The sequence below is a fragment of the Anomaloglossus baeobatrachus genome, chromosome 11 (assembly GCF_048569485.1).
Source record: "Anomaloglossus baeobatrachus isolate aAnoBae1 chromosome 11, aAnoBae1.hap1, whole genome shotgun sequence".
Lineage (NCBI taxonomy): Eukaryota > Metazoa > Chordata > Amphibia > Anura > Aromobatidae > Anomaloglossus > Anomaloglossus baeobatrachus.
In genome coordinates this window covers 123,773,345-123,794,666 of record NC_134363.1, presented here as the reverse complement: position 1 = coordinate 123,794,666, position 21,322 = coordinate 123,773,345, and the positions used below count along the sequence as shown (strand labels likewise).

Here is a 21,322-nt window from a genome sequence, read left to right as displayed (position 1 = left end):
AGGAGGATTTCAGGGATCTTAAGAACATGATTAAAGAAGTTAAAGAGGAAATCAAATCACTGGGGGACCGTACAGACCATGTGGAGTCTAAAATGGCCGAACTTGCTCAGTCACACAATGATCTGATTGATGCTAACACAGCACTAGAGGAGGAGGTGGGAATACTGAAAAACAAGCTTGGGGATCTGGAAGACAGATCCAGAAGGAACAATCTTAAAATTAGGGGCATTCCTGTGTCAGTAGCTGATAAAGAGCTGCCAGATTTCTTTCACAAGTTTCTCCAACTACTGCTCCCAGAACACACAGAAAGAGATCTCATAGTGGATAGAATTCATAGAATCCCTAAACCTAAAGGTATCGACCCCACTCTGCCCAGGGACACGCTGGCACGACTGCATTTTTATAAAACAAAGGAAGCAGTGCTCCAGATACTGAGGGATAACCCTATCTTCCCAGATGAATTTAATGATTTAAAGGTATTCCCGAACCTGTCTGCTGCAACTCTGGCAAAAAGAAGAGAATTTTCCCAGTTCTCCAGAATCCTGAGGGAGCATGACATACACTACAAATGGGGATTCCCGGTGAAATTGATTATCTTCAGGGATTCTAAAACACATGTATGCCAGTCCCCTCCTCAACTGAGCAAACTACTTGAGTCCTGGGGATTACCCCTTACAGACTCGAGCCAGGATCAGGGGGATGCTCAGAAGAAAAAGATCAATCCTGAGTGGGAACCAGCTTGAGGGAGTCTCGCCAGCCGCAGGCGTGTGTAGCTGTCATGTGACCTGTGATGTCACTTAAGCCCTCTGTTGTTCTCGCCTATGGCGAGCAAGTACTTCCCAGCTGTCCGGTAAGGATGAAGCTGAAGTATTCTTTTTTTTTGTTGTTGTTGTTTTTTCCCTCCACCTGTGCACCGTCCCTAACTGGTCCTCCTTGCCTGCCTCTGCCTGCCCTATGCCTCTCAGTCGGCCTGCCTGGAAACATCGTCCTTTCTGGAATCCGCCATGAGTATTAAGTTTCTGTCTCTCAATGTGAAGGGTCTCAATTCTCCTGCAAAAAGATCCATGCTGTGGAGAGAAGTTATAGCATCCAAATGTGATATAGCATGTATTCAAGAAACTCACCTTCTTACTGATGACAATAAAAGGCTACTACATCCAAGATCTCCACATATGTTCTTTGCAAATGACTCTAAAAAAAAAAGGAGGAGTGGCTATCTTGATTAAAAACTCTGTGGCTTTCAAAATGATTGATGTAACCTATGGTGCTGACGGGAGATATATTATTCTAAAGTGCCTCCTGAATGGGCTTTTGTATACCTTGGCATCGATTTACGCTCCAAACTCATCTCGACTAACTTTTGCCCGGAAATTTTTCCAGATGTTTAGGAGCACCGCACAGGGGTCAGAGATAATCTGCGGGGACTTTAACACTCCAGTTCTTCGATCTATGGACTGCTCGGCGAGGTCCACTAAGTCAGGAAAGGAACTGAAACAGTTGGTCGCGGAGTTTCATCTACATGACATATGGAGATACCTTCATGCATCGGAAAGGGACTATACTTTCTTTTCCCCAAGGCATCGGTCGTACAGCAGGATCGACTTTTTCCTGACGGATAGTAAGACTGTTCACAAGTGTACGGGTGCTGAAGTGGGTCTGGTAACATGGTCGGATCATGCTCCGATAACTTTGGTTGTACACGACTCTACTAGTGGATTTATGGTGCCTCAGTGGAGACTTAATACTAGTTTACTGAACCAAAAGAATGTTCAGGAGGAGGTTGTGGCAGGCCTGTTGGAATACTTTGGGCATAATGACAATGGGGAGGTCTCTGACGAGACCTTATGGGCTGCACACAAATCAGTTATTAGAGGGCAGTTTTTAAAAACTGCATCACTCTTGAAAAAGCAAAGAGAAGCAGAAATTAAAGAAATTATAGCCCATATTCAACACTTAGAAACTATTAACAAGGCCTCCCCGTCGTTTACACTGTCCAGGGAAATTCTTACTTGCAGGTTTCAACTGCGATCCCTCCTGTTGTATAGATATGAACATATTCTTAAAAAGAGTAAATCAACTTTTTATGCAATGGGGGATAGAGCCAGCACCTTACTAGCTAGAAGAACACAAAAACGGGAAATTAAATCTAGAATTGAATTTTTGAAGGGCCCAGACGGAGCACTTATAAGGCACCCTAATGGGATAGCAGACGCCTTTGCCAAGTATTATGCTGCCCTGTACAATTTAAGGGATGACCCACAAACCCCTCAGCCAACACCGGAAAAAATTCAGGAGTTTTTGGACGGTCTGGAATTGCCTCGGGTCTCAGACCGGCAATTAGAATCTTTAAATCTTCCCTTCACTATACAGGAAATTTTGGACACCATTAGAGCTTCTAAACAAAACTCAGCCCCAGGCCCGGATGGGCTTCCCTATGAATATTATCAGCAATTTGCCGCTATTCTAGCCCCTTTTTTACTAAAGACCTTTAATTTGTGGCAAACGACCGGGACTATTTCCTCAGAGAACCTAGAAGCAGTCATCACTACACTACCCAAACCGGGGAAAACGGCGGATACCCCTGGGAATTTAAGACCAATTTCATTGCTCAACTGTGATTTAAAAATTTACTCAAAAATGGTAGCCACCAGACTCCATAAAATAATCCCGTCCTTGGTAGCCCCGGATCAGGTGGGTTTTGTGGTGGGCAGGCAATCCAAAGATGGCACCAGGCGGATGCTGGATTTAATTGGGGTGATGGAGCAGTCGGGTGTCCCTGGTGTATTCTTGTCACTCGACGCCGAAAAGGCCTTTGATAGGGTGCACTGGGGATATCTGGAAAGAGTGCTCACGAAATTTGGTTTTGAAGGAAGAATTAAGTCATCTGTTTTGGCCTTGTACTCTCACCCAAATGCTTCAGTTCTAGCCTCGGGTTTTCGCTCATTAAAATTTTCTATAACTAATGGCACCTGCCAGGGGTGCCCCGCTGTCCCCTATTGTTTTTGCTCTGGTGGTGGAACCTCTGGCGGAGGCGATTAGGGTGAACCCAAACATAACTGGTATAAGGGTAGGGGAGCATGAACATAAATTGGGTCTATATGCGGATGATGTAATAATATCATGCACTAACCTTGAATATTCCTTTCCAGCAGTGATGTCCACCCTGTCGACCTTTGCTGAGGTGTCATATTACAAATTGAATGCCACTAAGTCCTTAGTACTACCATTTAATGTACCCGCAAGGTCCAGAAGGATTTTGGAGGCAGCCTTTCCTTTCCAGTGGTGCGAAGACAATATCCCTTATCTAGATATCCGTTTGACACCAACCCATTCCCTAATAGATCCAATCTCGATCACCTACTCAAAAACTTGGGTCAGGATCTAGGCAGGTATGAGAAGTTGTCGCTATCTTGGATGGCGAGAATTCAATCCTTTAAGATGACGTTCCTTCCTAAACTGCTGTACATGTTTAGGTGTCTCCCTCTTAAAATTCCATATAGATATTTGATCAAACTGCAGTCGATGACCAATAAGTTTATTTGGGGTAATAGAAGAGCTAGAGTTGCTAGTAAGATTATGCATCTGCCATATGGAATGGGAGGTCTGGGTACGCCTAATGTCATGGCCTATTATAAAGCTTCTCTTCTAGAATCACTCAAAGAATGGTGGAACACGGAGAGCTCCCATAGGTGGGTTCAACTTGAGAACTCTCTGACAGACCAGGGTTCGACGAGGAAACTGATGGAGGTGGAATTTCTAAAACGTTCTAGGTCCACCCTGTGTCTCTCTACTATGACAGCATCGATAGCCATATGGCGCAGTGAGATGATCCCTAAGATCCAGGTCCCGCTGTCAGAAATTTCGCTCAGAGCAATAGAATCCCACATTCCACATACAAATTTGAGTAGATGGGAAGCAGCGGGTTTTGGAGTTTTGGCGGACTATTACGATGGTGCAGAGATTAGGCCCTTCAACGATATACTTCGGGAGCACCCCTCCCTAAAGGGGTGTTTTTATCAACACCTGCAGATTCGCCATTTTCTAAGCACAAAATTCCCCCCGGGATCAAACCCGACCTTACCCACTGTTAAGGCGCTATTGTTTAAAAAACTATTGAGGCAACCGGGAATCTCTTTAACCTACAAATGGTTGAACAACCCCTCTGACGAGCAAAAGCTCCCATACATGACTAAATGGGAATCAGATTTAGGCATTAACACCTCCCCCTCGGCGTGGCATACTGCGACACAGTGGGTGCAAAGATCCTCAAAATGCATTAACCATTTGGAACAGCTGAAAAAGGTGCATCTACGTTGGTACCTTACGCCGGCAATATTGGTGCATTACATTCCCAACTACTCACCGCTCTGTTGGAAGGGCTGCCTCCAGAGGGGATCACTGGGACACTGTTAGTGGCACTGTCCGAGGGTCCAACCTTTTTGGATAGCAGTTTTCACACTCATTAGCGAAATGACAGGTGTGCACACCAACCCCAACCCAGGGCTGGCAGTTCTGAATTTGGGCATAGACTCGTACCCGCAGAATTTTAAGGGACTGATTGTGCAAATTCTAATAGCTGCCAGACAGTGTCTGAGTCATTCATGGAAGGCCACTGAAGCTCCCTCTGGAGCCGAGTTATATAGTAGGATCGACCAACAATGCCAATATGAATACTGCCTTGCCCACTCCCTAAAACAAAAAACTAGAATTCTTACAATATGGGAACCCTGGCTGTCATCCAGCCATGCAACACCTATTACACAACTATTCCCCGGGCAAAGAGCACCTAGTTGAGATAGAGCTGATGGAATTATAGCCCTGGCTCGGCTAGCCAGGGGGCTAAAGCATTGAGACCCTGACTGAGGCAGCAGATTATGAGAAATCTAGGAGGAGTTGATGGCCCCGGCTGGTGGACTGGGGTTGTTAATGCAGGCAGGCATCTAACCCTCTACCCCTACTAACCCCCCCCCACTTCCCCCCCAACCCTACCTTCTTCCCCTCCCCCTGTGTTCTTGTTCCCCCTTACTTGAATGAAGTCCCCATCTTTCCTCCCCTCCCCTCCCTCCCCATGTTGTTGTGTGGTTAAAGTGTAAGGCATGATTTTGTATCTGCCGTGTTTTCAATAAAGACTAATTGGATTAAAAAAAAAATATTACTTGATTCACACAGTATATAAACCACCTTTCGACTACATAACATGGGATATGAAGCAGACCTGTGTTATAGATGTAAACCTCCTAATGACGACTTATGTCTTGTAATGTGGAATTTCCCTAAACTTAACCAATTTTGGATGACAGTGTTGGATCTTATTTCCTATGTATTTGGAAGTACAGTCCCCTTGGACACAATTGTTTGCTTATTGTGTATGTTGGTAGCTTGCAAGTTGAGGAGACTCTCCAACTATCTATTCTATCGTTGCTTTATCAGGTCAGAAATCTAATTGCTTTTCAGATCTCCTTACTATACAAGAATACATTCCCAAACTTAATTGTCTACTTCGGCTTTAGAGGTTTGTGGTTTAAAAGAGAGGAACGCCATTTAAATTTGAAAAACTATGTGCCCCGTGGTTAGACTCTTCAGGTGCAACCCCTTTAACATTGACGTGCCAAGAATATTAGTGGTCAGTCACTTCTTGTAATTAACTAGCTTGCGATACTAATAGTTCATGTTGACAATAACCTTAGACAATATATCATAGGCTTAAAATGTGATTGGAATCAGACAAGAGCGTTAGATTTGGTGTTTGATAGCTAGGTCATAATAATAATAATAGAGAATTATTTGGTTTTAAAAAGAAATGTTGGTTGGTTAAAAAATGTCACGGCTGTCTCTCTGCATTATGAAACTGTTGATAGATTCAGGCCTTGAGAGTCATTTCTATTCTTGACTCTCAATATTAAACGTGCTTTCCTTTCCTTTGGCAGTCGTAAGGTTAATGTCAGTATCCCTTGCCAGCAAGCAGTCTCATTACTATCTCAGGTGTTTCCAGTTTGGGACCATTACCAGTCCCTTTATATACCCTCTGCTACTAGCAGAGGGTGTCAGATATTCTCTTTGCCATTTGGTTGCTTGGCCTCGAGGTGGAAGGAGCTGCTGAAACCCTCTGTTGAAGTTTCTGTGGTGGCTGCCGTCTTGGTGCTGATTCCAGCAGTCTTTTGTAGTGTTTTCCTCCTGTCTGTCTTCCTTCCTGGTGTGTTTTTCTAGTGCAGCAGTAGGTGTAGCATCCCTCACCTGCCCACTCACTAGCTAGGGACTATTGTAGAGTCACTCAGGGCTTTAGGTTCATACTCTGTGATAGGTGATCAACCTGTATAGGGACTGGCTAGGAGTGAAGGGTACAGCAGCAGATAAGTGGAGTAGGTGTCCATCTTCCCTCCCACTAGTTCTAGAGCCTTCCGTTGTTAAGGTGTCCCCAGTGTAACTCCTGTTGTTGTGTGTTTTGGCTCATGCCTGACCATCCCTAGTCCACGTTGTGACAACAAATTAATTAATCTTTATTCCAATATGTTAAAAATAGTTAAAAAAAACCAACAGCAACTCCATTTAAAAAAGAGAGGACATCCAGTAAAAACACTACTGACGCATTTCATTCCTAATCAAAGCAGAAGTAATGGTTACCGTTTAGAGATGGTAGAGTCAATTTGCAGTTTGTCCATTTGCCAGATCATTTAATCTGTGACCGCTGGTCAAGAGCTCTGCGAATTTCTTCTTATCTCCTGGTATTCTTTTCTGTTGCCTAGCCAGTCTGGCGCAACATCATCATTACGACGTGATGCACACACAATGTCACACCAGCCCAGCTAATTAAAAGAAGAATTGGGAATTCCAGGGGTAAGAAGGATTTGCAAAGCTCGCATGCAGCCCAAATTGCTGACTAGTTGGATGAATTTGAGTCCCACAAATTGATTCTCCCATCTCTAAACCATTACCTTTACTTATGCTTTCATTAGGTTTGAAATGCGTCAGAAGCATTTTTTTCTTTTGCAGAATGTCTTATTGTTTTTAAGTAGATTTGCTCTTTTTTCACACCTTTTATTAACATCTTAATAAAGATTAAATTATTTTTTAACTATTGTCCATGGCTGAGTATGGGATCCTGTTTGTTATTGAGGATTCCTATGCATATGTACACCATGAAGTATACTTAGATCACCTTCAGTCTGAGACATCACAAAATGTTAAAAAGGAAGTGGGGACACCTAGTATGTATCTAATAAAGGACCAAAGTGGAAGCCTAGCACATAATTAGTAAGGATGTGACCATAATATACAAAACAATGTGGTGAAAGCATTTTAGTTATAAGATGTATGTATGTGGGCCACCTCAAGAGATCTATGGCACAGCGAGAAGGAGTAAGCCACAAAAAGGGGAACCCACGCACTTATAAGGGACAGAAAACAATGAAGACAAACACAAGTAAACCAGACTGTAAAAAGATAAATTCCCAACTGGCAAGTGCTAGACAAGAGCAATTCGCATGCAATGGGACCCTGGTCATACACTTGTCATTGTTCACTCTGTATGTGTGTGGGTTCTCTTGAGTGGCTTACCCCTACTCACCATAGAGGTGGCCCACATACATGAATTTTATAGCTAAAATACTTTATCCATATTGTTTTATATATTATGGTTGTAACCTTACTAATAAATAAGATTCAATTAAATCTGTAGATAATTACCTACAAACAGAGATGTAATTTTAAAGAGATTCTGTCACTGAGGCTTTTGCTACCCCATTTGCTGGGCTGCTTTCTATAGTTTTGGTGACATAACTGTTTCATCTGCTTCAGACCTACTAGTTCTCTGAATGCTGAGCTCTGTATAACCACACCCACACCACTGATTGGCAGCTTTCTGTGTACACTATGCATAGGCAGAATGCAGCCAACAAGTGGTGAGAGCAGGGTTATACAGAGCTCATGAATGCCACAACACTGATTGGCAGCTTTCTATGTACACTGTGCACAGGTAGAATGCAGCCGATCAGTGGTGGGGGCGGGGTTATACAGAGCTCATGTATATAGAGGACTACTGGGCAGCAGGTTTAATAGTCCTCTAGTGATAATCTCCTGCTGATAAAACAATGATTTTATGATAACTACAGCAAGGTGCCCAGTAAGTGACACATCGCTGGAATCAGGGTTTATGTCTCTACATTATGCTGCTCTCAGATTAGTTGGCCAAAATCTGTTGACAGATTCCCTTTAAACTCTTTGTCCTTAATGAGAAATCTGTTTAAGGACACTTAATTTTCTATATAACATCTGACTGAGTTTTTAGCCTATACAAGCCTACTGTCAGATGACGTTTTCCACAAATTATACTGACTATCATAGCGGCGTTGGGCGCTGTTCAGATTGCAGAATCTGACACTATGGCAGATGGTTTCTCTGGTGTCTGAGATCAAGAAAGGCAGACTCAGGAGTCGACCTGCTGTGTGCTGATTCATAGGCAGGCTTGCAAGAGTTAATCTCTGCTTGTCTGTTTGCTCCTTTGGTCACATGTTGTGGGGAAACCTATTACATCTGCTCCCTTCCTATTTATGCTGGTTGAAATCTTCTACCCATGCCAGCTGTAGTTTATTCTATGTTGGTCTGTGAGGTGTGGTGTCCCAGACTTACTGGTGAAAGTTGTGCTCATTGCTTGGTGCGGTTGTGGAGCTTACCCCTGATTTTTTTTTAGCTTCCTTCTTGATCTTGTGTTTACGTCTGATCCTCTTGTTGTCTTTACCTTTGTGTATGCATGCTGTGTGACAGAGTTTTGTTTTTTCCCTTGTCTTTCTTTTTCTGTAGGTTTCGTCACACTCCTGTCCTGTCCTTCCAGGGGGGGAATCAGGACAGAACTGGTCAGAAGCAGGGCCAAGAAGGAGACTCGGGCCTCTCCACCCTCAGGAGTATCCCTGAGATTAGGGAGAGCATAAGACAGAGGGCTTATCTTTAGGGACATCTTAGAAGCCCCAATTTCGTGCTATCCCATAGTCATCATGATGACACCTACACTCACTGCACTCTATGATTGTGCCACTGCAAAGACATTAAAAACTTCAGTCAATCATATGTATATTGTGAATAAGTTCCCAATAGTCTAATGAATAAAGGACTATACACATTTTTATAGCATAAACCAAACTCAGTCATATTTAATCTTCTATAACATAAATCCTCCATAGCACAACTGAAAAAATGAATGTAGAGATAAATGTTCCACCCGAATTCTAAAAGGAACCATAAAAGATTTAATGCTGGTAAAATTATTTCTATTAATAAAAGTTCATGAAGTAGCAAAAAAATTGGCAACGACCACCAAGATAGTTATGGAATGCTACATAGTATATTGCACTATTTGTGTTGGAGAGAAGCGACATGTCTCTAAAGCTGAGGGACTCACGTTACTGGTGAAGAAGAGATGTTATTTTTACTAGACCGTTTTTGCCTGAGCGATTTGTGTTTTGGATGTGGACGCAGAACGTGCAGATTCTACTTTGGCCTTTAAAGGAGGAATTGTGTATGGAAAATAATTCCAGCTATAATATTACAAAAGATTTCAATGAAGGTCATTTGTGGTTATGTTTTTTTCTCTGTCCATCGATAGTGAAGTTCTAAAGATGAAAATAATATCAAACAGATTGTAGAAAATGCATTCGGAACCAGATGTGGTTTGGTTGTAACTGACAGGAGAACTGTTTCATGTTTGTGGTCAGGCTTAGGGGCAGCTCCATTCAATCCTAATAATAAGAAAATAAGAGAGAACCTGGCGGTGATTCTCACAACCTGACGAACGTGAGCCTACAGACTGCTGGAACGGTGACGGCACGGGAGATGGGTATATGCTTTTTTATTTTACCTGAGGAATGTGGACTCAGAAGGAGTTGTCCTAGTCGGAGACAAGCCCATTAATACTAAAGGCGTGCAGGTCTTAATTTTTTATTTTCTATTTTTTTTTTCAGGATTTATGGCATTACTACAGGATGGGGGACATTATTAAAAGACGGATGACATTACTGTAGGATGGTATACATTATTACAGGTTAGGGGCCCGAACAGGGGACATTATTATAAGATGACATACATTACTACAAGAGGGGGGGCATTATTACAAGATGGGGACATTATTACTGGATAGGTCCCTGGTGGGGCACAATATTACATGATTGGGGACAGGACAGGGGACATTATTACAGGCTGTTGCCCAGAATGGGGGACGTTATTATAGGATAGTGCACATTACTACAGGAAGAGGTCAGGATGGGAGACATTATGACAGGATGGGGACATTATTTCAGGATGTTGCACAGTATGAGGGATATTATTAAAGGATGGGGGACATTACTACAGAAGAAAGGAGTCAGGATGGGAGACATTATGACAGGATGGGGACATTATTTCAGGATGTTGCACAGTATGAGGAATATTATTAAAGGATGGGGACATTACTACAGAAGAAAGGGGTCAGGATGGAGTACATTATTACAGGATGGGGAACATTATTTCAGGACAGGAGATACAACTTCTGGATGGGGTACATTATTTCAGGATGGGGGACATTATTTCAGGATGGGAACATTATTTCAGGATGGGAACATTAATACAGGATGGGGGACATTAATTCAGGACAGGAAATATAACTTGTGGATGGGGTACATTATTTCAGGATGGGTGACAGTATTTCAGGATGGGGAACATTATTTCAGGATGGAGGACTTTACTACAGGATGGGTGACATTATTACAGGATGGAGGACAATATTTCCGGATGGGGACATTATTTCAGGATGGGGGATATTCTTACATCATTACAGGAATTTTCTCATTTGCTGAACCCGCACCATATCCAGCATATGTTAAAAAAAAAAAATATATATATATATATATATATATTGTGGCATTTCAGTCCCTTCCGAATACACACCCCTTTCAGAACACAATTGTGGGATGTCAATCGGTTGTATTTAAAGCCTGTAGCCTGCCAAACATTCCTAAGGCTGCAATGTTGGCACTTTAGTTGTATTGCAGTATATAGAAGATTATATGATCGCAAGTTAGTGTCCTTTAAGGCAAAAAAATAAAAAAGGCTTTAAAAAAACATTTTAAAAAATAACATTTTTCTCCATTAAAATCAAAGATATAAAAAAAAATCTTTGGTATACATTTTAACCTGTATATTAAAAGCAGGGAAAAAAATGAAATGCCAGAATTGATTATTTTTGGTCTCCATAACCCACCCCAAACATTCAATAAAAAATGATTAAAACATTGTATGTAAACCAAAACAGTATCAATAAAAATGTCAGTTCTCTTTGCTAAAACTAACTCTCCTAATGACCCATTGACAGAAAAATAAAAAAGTTACGAGAAAATGGCGACACCTTTTTTTTATACAAATTTGTATATTTTTTTCACTATTGACATAAACAAAATTGCCATAGTTATACTGATCTGAAGAATCCTAGTACTTGCTTATTTTTTATCACACAATAAATTCTGTAAATGTGTACAAATCTCTGACTCTTCAGATTTTGTGTTATACCACGCCTGATGAAGAGACCTGAGTAGTCTTGAAAGCTGCTATTTACTTCCATCTTTTCAGTTAGCCATTAAAAGGCATAAGCCACTGAGGATTCTCAGTTCTTTTATACAATTTTTTACTGTAAAGTCAAAACCTTCTGAAAATGTAACATTTTGTGGGAGGTTAACCGCATTTGACATTGTTTTTCCCATTACCCTTTATATGGTAAAATCTGTGATGCTATTCAAAACTACAAGTCATCCTGCAAAAAAAACCAAGCCTCATATAGCTATGTGAACAAAAAACTAAAAAGCTATGGCTCTTGTAAAAAAGGGAATGAAAAAAAAAATAAAGAAATTGGCCACAGTAGGAAGGAGTTGATGTCTACAATTTGGAAATCTGACATATCTAAAGGTCTGAGCTTCCTTGATTAAGGAAATCAGTGAAGGTCCAAGATAACAGACTTTACCGTTTCCAAAAGTGAATCAACACATTTCAGGTCTGAACTGATTTCTTTCTATGAAACAACCTGAAAGAAACTGACTTCAAACAAGGCTGCTCCCTACAATGTTTTCCTATTGTTTTTGGAAACAAAGCTTATCTCGAATATCTATAGAGAAATACTTCAAGAAGGTCACTTCAAATTCCCATCGTGCCTTAACGCGCTTTGTTAAGCTGATTTATTTGATTTTTGTGCTTAAGAAACAATCCGTTAAATATCTCAAATGACCCATTGTGTAATTGGAAGATACAATTTAATTACGTGTATGGAAAAATGATGTTTCCCTTGGTGCTTTTGGCTGAACGTTGATAACTTGTATCACAAAAGTCCTCTGGGAAGAAAAGTTGTCAAGGTTATTATATCAGAAACAACTCGTCAATTGGAATCTCGTAAAAACTTTTTGGCTCAGTCGGCCATGAGGTACGCTGATAACATTGTTTATGTGGGTGGAGGGAAGAGCAATGGGAACTATTCAAGCATAATATACATATATTTTTTCTCTTGGTTTTAGAGATTATAGTTCGTCCCATGCCAAATTTTGGTTCATACTGCCTATTTAAATATTCAATGTGCTATCATGGAAGTATATAAAAGAAAGAGAAGAGCCCAAATAAGACTCACATTATAGGACAGATATGCATTAGTTCTCCTCTTTAAACCCTTTACATGACCATTGAGCCAATTTTCTACCCAATTATTCACTATTGATGCAGTTATTTTGGAGAGAGAACAGCACAAGTTTTTAATACCAAAGGAGATAGGACCAGAAATCTGGGCTCCTTGAGCCAAATGCAATGTTGAAGTCTATCTCTATAGTATGTGCACCCTTGTATGATATCCTAAAACTAAATCATAAAGGGGTTCTTTAGTTTAGGGACCATCTGATGAATTTAAAAGGAACCTGCCACCAGGTTTACCCAATATAAACTAAAGCCACCAACCTGCTCTCTTATTGCAAATCCATCGACCTATATCTAAAACCCCAACTTTCCCTACATATGCCAAACAAATACCTTATATGCTTCTGGTATATGGCCCAAACTGGTCCGATGAGCAGCTTATTTTTTTCTCAGCGCTTTCTCAATTCCTGTCGCTCCCATCCTGGCTTGATTGATGTGGATCATGCGTCCAACGTCATCTACAAATTGTCACAAATCTTGTACCTGCTCGGTTTAAAGGGAACCAGTTGTGACGACATGGACACCCAATGCCTCTCATGGGTTAAAGTTTCTTAACATTCAGTCAGACGTATTGTTCTACTGTGTGGTAACTCATGTTTGCTTAACTATTGTTTGGGACCAGACCCTTCGGAGCATTCATTGTAATGTAGTTGTGTATTGCTAATCTAATGTAAATTACCTTAGTAGCCATTGTCGAGTCTGTGACTTGCAGACTCAATGTAGATATCTTCAGTCTTTCTATGCACATCATTTGGATGAACATTGTCCATGCAGCTTGAGATTCATCCAATGGGAGAGGCGATCTTGTCCAACCAATCGATGAAAACGCAGTGTATCCAAGTGGAAGGCTGTGGCTATAAAAGGGATTTCTTTAAGCCACCAGGTGGTTGTTGATGGATGCTGATAGATCCAGTCTATGCTCTTAGGAGCTGACTAGAGGATCAGGATTCCTTATGGCTTCAATCTAGGGACTCCGGTTCCGGTTGGAGACCATATCCACAGCCTAGGGATTTCGACTCCGGCTGCCAGGATTGTATCATCATACCAGGACTACCTAAGGAGGACACTCAGGTTGGGACAGTTCAGTCACCTGTTACAGACTTTGCAGACCTCAGACAGCTTCCTAAATCTAGCGTTATTCCTTTCTCGGTGGGTGCCCGCCAAAAGCGGGGTGCTGCTGGATTGGAGTAAATAGCCCTGGAAGCTCTGAGGCATGGACATTCTAAATCCCTGGTGAGCCAGCGGACGGGTGAGACTCTGTTGCCTGTTACATTTGTGTGTTTTGCTGGTTATGTGTTATGTGCCGTTAATTGTTTGGGGATCCAATAAAGTCTAATTATTGTGGTTCCCTCACCCTGTGTTGTCTGAGTAGTGTTACGCCCACAGTTAAGGAGGCCGGCATTCAGTTGGGATGAGCCCTGAGCCACGCTGTCTTTCTAAAGGCGGCGGGTTTTAGTGGACGAGAGCACCCACTGAGCCCCGTGTCTCCACACCAGTCATCTGTAAAAATGCTTTTAACCTGCAGATATGGGGCTAATCTACAGGTTAATAGCATTTAAATTCTACCGGGCACCTGCACATTGAACCCACTGCCGGGAGGAAATTAACTTTAATCCTCCCGGCAGTGCTCGAATTTATGCCCCGGTTTCGGGAGGAAATTAAAGGGAACCTGTCAGGTCCAATATGCACCCAGAATCATGAGCAGTTCTTGGTGCATATTGCAATCTATGCCTAACCGTAACTGTATACACTAACATAGATAAAGAGATCTTTATAAAAAGTATTTCTAAAGATCTTATATTGTATGTTAATGAGCGAGGGGATTAGTCCCCTGGGCGTTAGTTCCCCTGGCTAGTCGGCTCCATTAGCATATTAGTATGCCCCTGTGGGTATGCTAACATGCTAATGAATGTGCAGCATCAGAGGATGATCTCCCTCAACTCTACACTGCCATTGCATCCGACATTGGATTTCGGCTCAGTGCGCATGACCCCGGAGTTTCAGTCATGCACACTCTGAAGCCCAGTGTACGTGTCCTGGCTTCAAATTGAAGTACTGCGTATGATCGAAACTCCGGGGTCATGTGCACTAAGCCGAAATCCAGCGTCGGACGTGATGGCAACGGAGAGGTGAGTGAGATCATCCTCTGATGCTGCACCTTCATTGCATGTTAGCACACCCACAGGGGCGTAGTAACATGCTAATGGAGCTGACTAGCCAGGGGAACTAATGCCTAGGGGACTAGTCCTTTTGCTCATTAGCATACGATAAAAGATCTTTAGAAATACTTTTCTAAAGATCTCTTTATCAATGCTAGTGTATACATGTGAGCAAGGATGGTTGACCTTAGGGAGATCAACATCCACCACTGCGGAGACACCATCACGTGTTTCTCAACGCAGTGATTCTAGAGCAATGCCCCCTGGGAAATATTCAAAGCAAGAAGGCCTGCGGAGACACCATCACATGTTTCTCAACGCTGGCAGGAAACTAGCCAGGTCTTTCACCGGGAAGGAACAACCACGGGAAGGGCAGTCTCCAGTCAAGGAGACCACCTATGCCAAACATGGTATCCATCCACAGACAGCCGTTTCGGGGTATTTGCCCCTCATCAGTGTGGAGTAGGAAGATTAGCCAGTAGCCAGATTGCTCTAGAATCACTGCGTTGAGAAACACGTGATGGTGTCTCCGCAGTGGTGGATGTTGATCTCCCTAAGGTCAACCATCCTTGCTCACATAGTCTTTTACTAGGCAATGTCCCACTAGCCAGATTCCTACTCCACACTGATGAGGGGCAAATACCCTGAAACGGCTGTCTGTGGATGGATACCATGTTTGGCATAGGTGGTCTCCTTGACTGGAGACTGCCCTTCCCGTGGTTGTTCCTTCCCGGTGAAAGACCTGGCTAGTTTCCTGCCAGCGTTGAGAAACATGTGATGGTGTCTCCGCAGGCCTTCTTGCTTTGAATATTTCCCAGGGGGCATTGCTCTAGAATCACTGCGTTGAGAAACACGTGATGGTGTCTCCGCAGTGGTGGATGTTGATCTCCCTAAGGTCAACCATCCTTGCTCACATAGTCTTTTACTAGGCAATGTCCCACTAGCCAGATTCCTACTCCACACTGATGAGGGGCAAATACCCCGAAACGGCTGTCTGTGGATGGATACCATGTTTGGCATAGGTGGTCTCCTTGACTGGAGACTGCCCTTCCCGTGGTTGTTCCTTCCCGGTGAAAGACCTGGCTAGTTTCCTGCCAGCGGTGAGAAACATGTGATGGTGTCTCCGCAGGCCTTCTTGCTTTGAATATTTCCCAGGGGGCATTGCTCTAGAATCACTGCGTTGAGAAACACGTGATGGTGTCTCCACAGTGCTGGATGTTGATCTCCCTAAGGTCAACCATCCTTGCTCACATAGTCTTTTACTAGGCAATGTCCCACTAGCCAGATTCCTACTCCACACTGATGAGGGGCAAATACCCCGAAACGGCTGTCTGTGGATGGATACCATGTTTGGCATAGGTGGTCTCCTTGACTGGAGACTGCCCTTCCCGTGGTTGTTCCTTCCCGGTGAAAGACCTAGCTAGTTTCCTGCCAGCGTTGAGAAACATGTGATGGTGTCTCCGCAGGCCTTCTTGCTTTGCTAGTGTATACAGGGACCGTTAGGCAGGGATTAGCAATATGAATCCAGAACTGCTCGTGGTTCTGGGTGCATATTGGACCTGACAGGGTCCCTTTAATTTTAATCCTCCTGGCAGCGCTCGGATTTCAGTCCTGGTGTCAGGAGGAAATTAACTTTAATCCTCCCGGCAGTGCTTGGATTTCAGTCCCGGCGTCAGGAGGAAATTAACTTTAATACTCTTGGCAGTGTTCAGATTTCAGTCATGGGGGTGGTCTTGATACGAGTTCAGTCACTGCTCTGTGTATGGAGGGGGCAGCTGTAACCCCTACCCCCGCATTGACTGACAGCAAGTTCTGATGAGCTGCTGTCAGTCAGTGCGGGGGGCGTGAAATTACAGCCGCCGCTCTCCATGCACAGAGCAGTGACTGAACCTGGGCTGGCACCGCCCCGTGACTGAAACACAAATGCTACCGGGAGGAGTAAAGTTAATTTCCTCCCTGCACCAGGGTTCAATTTGTAGGTGTTGGGCAGGATTTATATGCTTTTAACCTGCAGATTAACCCTATATCTGTAGGTTAAAAGCGTTTTTACACTTGAGAAGGTCCCTTTAAACTCAAGCTCACACAAGCACTCTCTGTCTGCTCCAATAAGGGAGAAACAAAGTACCTACTATGCATGTTCCCGCACCAACTTCACTTCTGGGGAACAATATAGGAGAGTACTCTGCCCCTAGGAGGCAGAGCAGAGATGCCTGCAGAGACCTGCACTTCAACAGCGTAGATACAAAATTTGCAGTGATCTGTGTATGATGTACAGTAGGATGCATCATCCACATCACTCAATCCAGGAGGACAGCAGCTGCAGGACATGAGGAGGTACAGAGAAAAGAAAATAGACACCTATCAGACCGGACAACCCCATTTGACAGAATTATAAAAGTTATTTTTTTGGTGTATGCATGGATAGTTGGGGGCTTAGATATTTGTCGATGGATTGCGGTAATAGAGCAGTTAAAGTTGGTGGCTTTATCTTTAATTGGGATAACCTGGTGACAGGTTCCCTTTAATTAAGGTAGAGTCTCTACACCAATGCCAGTCTTTGCATTCAGTCAACATTAAAATTTGTTATACTTGTGCTGTAATTTGAGCACTTTCACATGTTTCATTATCGTTATTGACTTAGGAGGAAGATATATTAAGAGGAAGTGTCTATAGCTGAAAATAAATAAATATGCTCTAAAGGAAATCTATCACTGCTACCTCATCTGAGAACAGAATAATGTAGGAGCAAAGACAATAAATCCCGCGATGTGTCACTTACTGTTCTGTTTGCTGCAGTTTTGATAAATTTAGTTTTCTCTGCTGCAGATCTACTAGTTCTCTGACTGCTGAGCTCTGTATAACCCCACCCACACCACTGATTGGCTGCTTTCTGTCTCCACTGTGCATAGGCAGAATACAACATGCTAAAAAACCTCTATTTTAGATCTGATCTTTTCATTGAAAGTTTTGCTGATATTTACATTTTTTATAGTAATCTTTTGTTCTTTGTGCTACCTGCTCAATGTGAAAGATCCACGAGCCACGTGGTTGCTCTTCTTGAATGGTAAAATCTTCTCTTGTGAATTTTCGGTCTATAAGTCTTTTCAAAATTGTACTGAAATGTTTTATTTCTTCTTTCATTCAGAGACCGTATGCACGACGACAGGATGTGTTACCGCAGGTATGGCGAAAGATTTCATAATTAACCCTTTCATTACTTGATAATTAGTTTATTTTCTCATACAAAGTCATTAAGGGCAAAATTGATCTTCTTTGTTCTTTCTACAATACAAACACCTCAGGGTGGATGCCTTTGTTAATCGAATAAGTTTCGATGATGAAACCTATTATTTTTTTATTATTTTTCTTTTTATTTTATTCATTTTTTTTTAAGCTGCAAGAATTATCCAGAATATGGACCCAACTATAGAACCTTGCACTGATTTCTACCAATATGCCTGTGGTGGTTGGTTAAATAAGCATGTAATACCGGAGACCAGCTCCCGCTATAGCATCTTCGATATTCTTCGGGATGAAATGGAAATTATATTGAAGGGTAAGAGAATTGGATTCATACATTTATGGATTGGGAAAAATGGCATCTGGTCCTTTAAATCAGCGCTTTGTTTAAGGTATGAAATATGGTGGCATATAAGGGCACCACATGGAGGCCCATGACATGACCATGGCTCTTTAGGTTAGATCCATGGGGACACTGTCTAGTGCCGTACAGGCTCAGCCATGTGCATACTCCCTTAGATGTACAGTGTATCACAAATGAAGGTAAGACCTACAGTCACTGAAAATGCTGACCTGTGGCACTAAAGCCTGACACTCTACATAAGAAGTGGGCAGTTAATTTTCCCAAGGGGGCATATGATAAACTCAGACTGTTGTGTAGGTTGAACTATTTATTAGTCATCTGTTAGCCAGAGACTCTTGGCTGGAACAGTGGAAAGTAAGTAACTGCTTAGTTCATTATTTTAAAGTACAAAATTCATTGGAAAGAATAAAATGTATTTATGAAAAGCTCATAATGGTACCGGGCAATGCCTTTAAATGCCCCCAGATTGCAGCATTTATGTTTTCTTATAGTTTTTCTGGATTTTAATTGTCTGTACTAGGTAAAAATCATAAAATCAGATGTTAGTTACACTCCCATGCCATCTCTCCACAGCTGATCTAGTCTTTGTGGCTTCAGCAGTGATATTACGACTAGAGATGAGCAAACCCACAGGTGGTTGGGTTCGCTCGGTCCAGCCAGACTTACAAAAAAGTCCAGTTCCTTACCGGATTTGACCCAAACTTGACCTCGGACTCCAAAACCTATATAAGTCTAGGGGACCCAAACTTAAGTGTTATAAAATGGTGTTAGTAAGGGCTAGGGGGCTGTAAAAGGAAGAAAAATGGGGATTAAAGCAGGGCACTTATACTTACTGAGTTTCCGTGAGGCTGTCAAACTGCTTTCGGGCTGCTCATTAGATCTCATGAATATTCACTGCTTCCCCTGCCCACCCTCTGTTACAGTGTCTGTGATTGGTGGCAGTCAGACTGCTGGTGTGCCTAGACTAGCTGTCAGACTAGCTGTCTGTCTCCCCGAAGTGGAGTGTAAAAATAAATAAATAATTGCAAAAAATGGCATGGGGTGCCCCATATTTCAATACCCAGCTGCAGCCCCCAGCTGTGTTTTATCTTAGCTGTGTATCAAAATACGAGGTAACCCATGCAGCTTTTTATAAAATTATTTTAATAAATAATTTAAAAAACGACATGAGGTTCCTTCCAGTTTTGATGCCCAGCCAAGATAAAGCAGACAGCTGGGGGCTGGTATTCTCAGGCTGGGGAGACCCATGGTTATTGAGCCCTCTGCAGCCTAAAAATAGCAGCCGGCAACTGCCTCATAATTGGTACATCCATTAGATAGACATCAGCCATGGCGTTATACCCAACTCATCCCGATTACCCTGGTTTGATGGCATTTGGGGTAATTTAAGGTGGTTAATGACAGCTGGGATTTGTCAAAAATGCACCTGACCTGTATTTCTCCACAGTGCCCCCCGTCACTGCCAGAACATAACAAAAACTATAGATTGACAATCTATAGTTTGGTTGTACCTGTCAACCAAAAAGTTGAATCCCTCTCTTGCCCATGTTTACTTTGCAATTTTGTTTCCATAATCCCCAACAATACTTTGATATTTTTGTTGTTAAGGTTTACTGGAAGATTCTGACCAAGACGACCGTGATGCCTTTAAAAAAGCCAAAATTTTGTATAAATCCTGCATGAATGAAAGTAAGTAATGCATAATTATAAGATATCTTACAAATCGATGGACTTGGGAGTTTATCATGTTCACACATTTTATATTATTGACTGGAAATAGATTCATTATGCTGATAGGGATATTTACTTTTGGCTTCCATAGATTTTCTTACAGAATAATGAAGGTATCCTTCAGAGTAACTTTTACAGGCGTGCCAACCCATTGCTTAGGAATAGCTGTTATATACAGTAATGTGAGCATTACAGTTTGTGCAAATCATACCTGGTTCATCGGTCATTTCAATAATCTGTGGCTAATGCACAGAATTGACTCATAGCTGACGGAGGTGGCGTCATCACCTCCTTTTTTGTTTCATCAATGTTGTTGAGGCATGACGCACATGTCATATTCCACCAGGCTGGCTAATCAAAAGAAGAGGTAAGAGACGATTAACAGGGGTCCTGAGCAGCAACCACAGATTAGTGATGTCGTCAATGGACTGGGTCCTTAGAATCGATTGTCACTAACGCTAGTCCCCATCAATGTCAACTTTTACTGCACATTGAACAGGCTAAATTTGCAGTTTTTGCTTACATTGAATTTCCAAATGTGTTTCACTTTCTTCATATTCATCTTTTCCTTCTCATCCCTTATACATACTACACTCTCCTAATTTGCTCCTCAGCTTCCTCTTTCTTCCAGGCCTATGGCCATTCACAGTCATCTTTATCTTATATATTCCAGAAACACTCACGATACAACTTTCCAAACAGAATATGTTTTTATCCTCACAGTTCAGTTGCAGCTGGTTACATTAAAGTTGTCAAAGTTCCATTGGATCGGGCAGCATTCCATCCACTGGAGACTATAACACAACACAGATGGCCCATTGGGGTCCACTTTACAGGTGCAGCCATTACTGATTTTAAATTATTAGCATAGAGAAAACATCCAGCTTCCCAACCGCAAAAGGACGGCATATTTTAAGTTGAAAAAAGAATGTTGAAGCATATGTTCCCTATTTTAGAGTCTATATGTAGAATAAATCTACATAAAACATTGAGTAACTTTGAACAAACTTGGCCCTACTTTTTCTTTATTATATTCCAGAGCTGCACTCACTGTTCTGCCAGTGCAGTCGCTGTGTACAAGCATTACATTACCTATCCTGTACTAATCCCAAGTTATAGACAGTATTAGACTACATGC

At 42.2% G+C, this 21,322-nt stretch overlaps 1 protein-coding gene across 2 annotated transcripts in view; it reads left to right on the top strand.

The window, feature by feature from the left end:
* Positions 1-21,322, top strand: part of MMEL1 (membrane metalloendopeptidase like 1) — a 450,309-nt gene that overhangs the window by 298,470 nt on the left and 130,517 nt on the right. For both annotated transcript variants that reach the window (XM_075329400.1, XM_075329399.1), the window contains exons 3-5: positions 17,995-18,030; positions 18,244-18,405; positions 20,062-20,142. In XM_075329400.1, coding sequence (XP_075185515.1) covers positions 17,995-18,030; positions 18,244-18,405; positions 20,062-20,142 — 279 coding nt within the window. The remainder of the gene's footprint in view (positions 1-17,994; positions 18,031-18,243; positions 18,406-20,061; positions 20,143-21,322) is intronic.